General features: G+C 43.0%; 1 protein-coding gene across 2 annotated transcripts in view; it reads right to left on the reverse strand.

Moving 5' to 3' along the window:
• TSTD2 (thiosulfate sulfurtransferase like domain containing 2) overlaps positions 1-6,304 on the reverse strand; it is a 45,487-nt gene extending 39,183 nt beyond the window's left edge. The window contains exons 1-2 of one of the 2 annotated variants that reach the window (XM_073591244.1): positions 6,062-6,304; positions 5,750-5,885 (exon numbers count right to left, since the gene is read on the reverse strand). In XM_073591244.1, coding sequence (XP_073447345.1) covers positions 5,750-5,885; positions 6,062-6,096 — 171 coding nt within the window. In that variant the 5' untranslated portion in view covers positions 6,097-6,304. Of the gene's footprint in view, positions 1-5,749 lie in introns of both variants that reach the window. The other variant, XM_073591243.1, reaches the window with a different exon arrangement.
• Between the last annotated feature and the right edge of the window lie 441 nt (positions 6,305-6,745).

A 6,745-nucleotide genomic window follows, 5' to 3' on the forward strand; every position in this document is an offset into this window, starting at 1 on the left:
TTTGCAAAATAGCTCAAGCTCTGTCAGATTGGATGAAGAGCGTCTGTCAACAGCAATTTTAAAGTCTTGCCACAGATTCTCAATTGGATTTAGGTCTGGACTTTGACTGAACCATTCTAACACACGAATATGCTTTGATCTAAACCATGCTATTGTAGCTCTGGCTGTAAGTTTAGGGTCGTTGTCCTGCTGGAAGGTGAACCTCCACCCAATCTTAAGTCTATCGCAGACTCTAACAGTTTTTTTTCTAATGCCGCGTACACACGACCGGTTTAGCCATCGGAATAAACTCCGAAGGTTTCTCTGACGGATCTCCGACGGAATTCCATTCAAGCGGTCTTGCCTACACATGGTCAACCCAAAGTCAGACCTTCCAGAACGTGGTGACGTACAACACTTACGACGGGTCTAGAAAAAGGAAGTTCAATAGCCAGTAGCCAATAGCTTCCATCTCGTACTTGCTTCACAGCATGTGTCGTTTTTGGTCCATTGGAACAGCATACAGGACGATCGGTTTTCCCGATAGGAATTGGTTCCGTTGAAAATATTTAGAACATGTTCCATTTCTAGGTCCGTCAGAATTTTCAAAAAATAAGTCCAATGAGACCTACACACGATCGGAATAGACGATGAAAAGCTTCTGTCTGACATTTTCTGTCGGACATTCCGCTCCTGTGTACAGGATAAGATTGCATTGTATTTGGCTCCATCCATCTTCCCATCAAGTCTGACCAGCTTCCCTGTCCCTGCTGAAGAAAAGCATCCCTGCAAACAAGATGCTGCCACCACCATGTTTCAAGGTGGGGATGGTGAGTTCAGGATGATGTGCAGCATTGGTTTTCCACCACACATAGCGTTTTGCTTTTACGCCAAAAAGTTCAATTTTGGTCTCATCTGACCAGAGCACCTTCTTCCACATGCACACATAGGCTGTTATCAGTGTTTTTTTGCCAGGAGCGTTTAATGGCTGTAAAAAAAAAAACCCAGAACCAGTGGGTTTTGAGAGGAGTTTATCAGCTGTAAAAACGCTCTACCTCAGATAAAAGCTGAAAAACTCAGCTTTTCTGTATTTATCAGCATTTTTGATCCATAAGCTTTTGTGGGAGTATAGTTTTGCTAGAAAAAAGCTAAACAATGCTGAAAAACTCACTGTAAAAAAGCTGCAAAAAAAGTATTCTACAGCTAACGCTACTTGATTTTTTATAATGTCCAATGTGCATGAGTAACTTCACTTTTGTTGAGAAAAAAAAAAAAAAACAACAACAATCCCCTCTGGGTGATCAATGTACACTGCAAGGATTTTAACAAACTTTTTTGTTGCTCTGAAGGAATGGCCGTTTGCTTTACCATGTCCTTCACCATGTCAGACTGATTGGGAGGGTCTGGTTCATTATAATCAGCAGGCGCTCTCTGTGTTCTAATAAGAAAAGCTGTCTGCAACTCTTGCTGAGTATCTCATCAAAGCCAAAATTGCTATTTCTGGGGGTGCCTAAAACTTAAACTGTATCTTAGTGCAGACTTCTGGGAAATTCAGTGAGCCAATCACACAAGCATTAAATGACATTTCTGGGGTGTTCTGAGCACCAACCGTGTACAGAACAAATCCCGGGTTGCCATATTGCAGTCTGTTTTACAGAATATTATTACAGCGGCTACAGATTGAATGGAAAAGATCATTTTTAATAACATTAAATCACAATATGGCTTGTGTAGCAATTGCATATGATATATATATATATATATATATATATATATATATATATATATATATATATATATATATATATATATGTATTTTTTTTTTTTTTTCTATGCTATATTTTCACTACCTAGGTAATGAAGTAATACGTTATTTATTTATTTTTTAGGACAAACAAGTCTTTCTTTTGGTATTATTGTCTTGCAAAAAATTAGTTTTTATACAATCTCTAGACAATTAAAAAAAAATTCTTCTATTTTGTTGGGTGTTAGATTTAAAACTATTCTTACTGTAGATAACAATTTGAATTTTTATTCTATAATTTGGTCTGTTACAATTACACTAGAATTACATTTCTGATACAAAGTCCATTAGGTTATTTGCAAATGAAAAACAAAAAAAAAAATAGAAATATATAACAGAAATATATTATCTAAGGGTAGAAGGAGTTAATTGGGAACATTTAGTGCTTATTAAAAGGTTAAAGAGGAACAAATGTCATATAAAAAAAATCACTTAGGTTTGCTTTAAAGAGGAACTTTTTTTTTGGGGGGGGGGGGGGGGGGCAATACCTGGTTTTGACAGGTACCTGCTCCTACTGGTTAGATCACTGCAACGATCTGAGCAGAAGTTTGCTGCCCCCCTCAGGTCCCAGAAAGCTACGGGACCATTCACAAGGTGCGGCTCGCGCATGCGCAGTGCGAGACGGAGCGTAGTCACAACCGGCTTCCCAAAGTAAACATGCCGGTAGCCAAAATGCTTGCTTAGGTGAGGATGGCTCTGGATCCCTGGACAGGTAAGTGTCCTATTATTAAAAGTCAGCAGCTACAGTATTTGTAGCTGCTGACTTTTAATTTTAATTCCAGGGTGAAGAGCTGCTTTAACTCACATAATATGCAGTTCTAAGGTGATCTGCACATAAATGAACCATAGTAAGTAAATACAGTAAAATGTTAGACTGTCTTCAAAGAATTTTCTAAAAACTATTCCGAGCACTATTCAGAAGTGTCAATTTACAAATCAGAAGCTGTAGTTGCTGCTGTAACACAAAGATAGTCCCGTCTGTCATTTTGATGGCCAGGATTGCCAATAATAGCAGCAGGGCAGCAGAAGAGGTGTGTGGCTGGCAGTGTCAATTTCAGCCAGAGCACTGACCTGAATAGAGCTTCAAGAGAGTGGAGGAATGGCGCTACTGAGGAGAGGGGCAAGAATACAAAGGAATTGCTTTGCCCTGCATGCCTTGCTTGTTCACTATTCCTATTTTCAAAGCCTAACTCAAGGATGGAGAAAAAAAAAAAACTTGCAGAGGGGATGCACATTATCAGTGGCAGCCCATCCATACGGGGTGCCGCCTCCCTAATCCATGCGCCTGGCTTCTATTCTACATGCAGGGCACTGGACACATGGATTCCAATGGGGGTTTGTTTGTTTTTTTTTTTTTTTTTTGAAGCACATGATTAGAGCCTGAGGCCCTTCAAAAAAGGGTGAGCCCACCCACTTGTGTGTCTAGTATCGCATACTAGCCCATTATGATGCACTTACCTGCAAACGAAGCCGCAATGTCCCCGGGGTCCCCACTGGTGGCCACGTCCAACTTTACTCCTCTTCCTTCCAGGCCTCCGCCTCTGTGACTGGCCAGAGTCACGTCATGTCACTCATGCGCAGGGGAGCTGAAGGTCATGGCACGGGCTCTATAGAAACGGCGCAAGCATATATGGTAAATATCTTCTAAACTGTGCAGGTTTAGGAGATATTTCTAGTACCTACAGGTAAGCCTTATTATAGGCTTACCTGTAGGTAAAGGGGGTGTGTAAGGGTTTACAACAACTTTAAAGGGCTAAGGCCCCTTTCACACAGGCTTTCCGATCAGGTCCACCTGTCAGTTTTTTAGCCGGACCTGAACGGACGCTCTATTCATCCCTATGGGGCAGTGGATGTCAGCGGTGACATGTCCGCTGACACCTGCTGCTATCTGATCCAATCTTGTCTGTGAAATCCAGATGGATGGAAACCCTATTTTCCATCCGTTTGGTGGAGTGGATGGGATGAAAACAGACAGATGGATCGCTTTCATCCGATCTCCCCATAGAGGAGAGCGGGGCTCTGACAGGTCTTTCTCTGCACAGTGAGCAGGGACAGACCTGTCACCCATCTGCTCAATGGAGATCAGCGGATCGATCCCCTCCCTGAGCAAAACGGAGTCCGCCGGGCGGAAAGCCTGTGTGAAAAGACCACAAGTGTCACACAGTGTGGTGGCAGGCGTTTTACTGCATTGTAAAACGCCTGTCACCGCAAGGACACACAGAAAGCAATTGTTTCCTGTGTGTCCTATTCACACTGCAACGTAGCTCGGAGCTGCAGCATGCTGCTATAAAATGCAGACATGCTATACAGAATCGCACGGCACTGTACAGCAGAGTAGTGCATCACGTTGATGTAGAATGGTATGAAGAAAAAAAAAAAAAAAAAAGTAAGCTGTGTGTGATGCACTGAATCGCGCACCACACTGCCCCATACTGAGGTCGGGAACAGACAGCTGCCAGAGGGGTAAAGCGCTCTGGCAGCTGTCCGTTCCTGTGTTAATACAGCCTCGGGCTATGGTGCTGTGTATGAATGTACATTATTTTTCTCATTAAGGTGCATGCCATTAGGGTAACACATTCATTCAAATACGCTAACACACCAAAAAAAGGTGCATGCATTCATTATTTTTTTGTAGCATAGTGCACCACAAGGCATAGTAGTGCATTACTGTGAATTGGGGTGTGCTGTATTGCAGGTAGGCTGGTAAGGTGTGTTAGGATGCCATTAAGAATGAAAGGCAGTGCACCTATGTGCATGAGTTATCAAAGCACAACTGTGTGAACCCAGTCCAAGGGCTTACATTGCATCATGTGCATTACCTTAAAGCAGAGGTAGGCAACCTTAGAGTGGTGGAGATCCTACTGAACAACATGGATAGAAATCAAAGATCACTGGGCACGACGCACTATTTTTGGGAGCCAACCTAGCAAGGCCATTAAAAAAGTAAGGCAGTTTTGAAGAAAACTTGGGGCCAATTCACTCTGGGATCACACAGTAATGCAGCATTTCTCATGTGGTGCATTGTGACAGCCCATTTATTTGAATGGGGTGCAAATCACACTGGAATGCAGAAAAAGTAATGCGTTACTTTTAAAATCACGTTGCAGCAAACAGCATGGTACTGCGGAAACCATGCGATATGGTGCCCACAAACGCACCGCGTTTGTGATCTGCATCTGGGGTGATGTTACTAATACACACGGGCTGAATGCCGGGCGAAATCAGCCAGTTCAATAAAAACCGGCCTGTGTGTATAGCAGCTTGTCGGACAAGCATGCTGGAAAACCAGCAGCCAACCGGCTCCCAGTCAGCGCTCTCAGCCAATGGCTGAGAGCACTGATGGGAGTGTTCTGGCGAGGGGGCATTCCCCTGTTAGAACACAACAGCTCAGCGGAGGGGATCACTGTACTAACGTCAGGTCGCTGGGTGTACCAGGCTTTAGGACCTATATTAATGTGTGTTGCCTTAGGCCAGCCCATTCATTTATGGTCTACCTAGCGTACCACAACAGATCAAAAACTGTGCATCCAATGTACATTAGGGCAATGCACTGCAACACAAACATGCTGGGATGGTACATTGGTGTGCCATTCAGAATGTTTGGCACTGCATTGCACCAACATATGTTTCGTATTTCACTGCAATAGTGTAAATGGTTAAAAAAAAATGCCTTTCTTAATACTCACCTGTCCTGGCTGCACAGCTAAACTCTGCAACAAAGAGAAAATCTGGCTGACCAATATTCTACATTTGACACATCTGGTAGTGTAGAATGCCAGTATCGCCCATTGTATTCTGTGGCTCCAATGTCACTACAGGACACAAAGGCACTTTAAGCTCCACCAGCAAATTCAGGGTAAAATGTAAGAGGCACTGGAGGAGTACATAAACATCCACTGTCAGCAGAAAGAGTTCAGAGAAGCCCAGCACCAGAATTTGCAATGTTTTAAATCCCAAATGACATACCTTCTTTTTTGCAAATGGGTACCTCTTCCGTGTACCGCCATCCAATCCTGCTTTCAAGGTGCTCTGTGGTGTGGGGTCAGCAGACCCATTCAAGTCTTCATCAGGAAATCTCAAGTCACAGTAGTCCAGCAGATCACTGCAGGAGAAGACCTCTGCCTCATTACAGTAGGAAGACGTGGACATTTTTTTTTAGCAGCTTCAAAATTAAGTGGTTTACAAAAAAATAAAATATTCTCTTAAGGCAACGAGGCAGGATTGTTGTTTGATTCAGTTCCAATAAAAAAAAAAAATATCTAGCAGTAGATAACTTACTTGTGTAGATGTGTACAAGGTATAATAATACTCATCTACAAGTTTGAATCCTTTTTAACTGGTTTCTTCAGCAGTATACAGTTACTTATGATACCTGAAAGGTTACCAGCCAGTGCTGGACCTGAATTATTATATGCCAAGGTAGGTAGGTGTTACACCACCAGGTCAGCCTTGCCAGCACAAAACTGTGAATGAAGCTGCTGCTACTGCTGGTGGAAGCGTGTCAATGCCCCTCCCTCCAGGAAGTCTAGTAGTGACTTAGGGATCATCTGCAATTCACAGGCTGCACCTATTCTCATTGAACACACAGCTAGTGTGTAGGCTGGAGCTCTTGTTCATTCAGGGAATAGCTCTGTCATTTGCAAATTTTGCTGCCCCAATGTCCATATTGGAATGAGGAATAGCGATGAGCAAAGTGATTTCAATAAGAGCCCATCAATAACATACAGTGATTGTTATATCTTAAAGTGATTGTAAAGCTTGATTTATTTTTTTATTAAAATAACAAAGATGTACTTACCCGCCCTGTTTTTTGCGCAGAGCAGTTTTCCCACCAGCACTCTAGGTTCCACCCCCCCACCTCGTACCCCCATAGAAAGCCACTTGCTATGGGGCACTCATGCATGCTCACTCACACAGAATGGGTCTCGGCCCCGCCCCCTGCTCATTGTCACTGCTTAAATT

Source organism: Aquarana catesbeiana, linkage group LG01 (genome assembly GCF_042186555.1).
Source record: "Aquarana catesbeiana isolate 2022-GZ linkage group LG01, ASM4218655v1, whole genome shotgun sequence".
In the NCBI taxonomy this organism is placed as follows: Eukaryota; Metazoa; Chordata; class Amphibia; order Anura; family Ranidae; genus Aquarana; species Aquarana catesbeiana.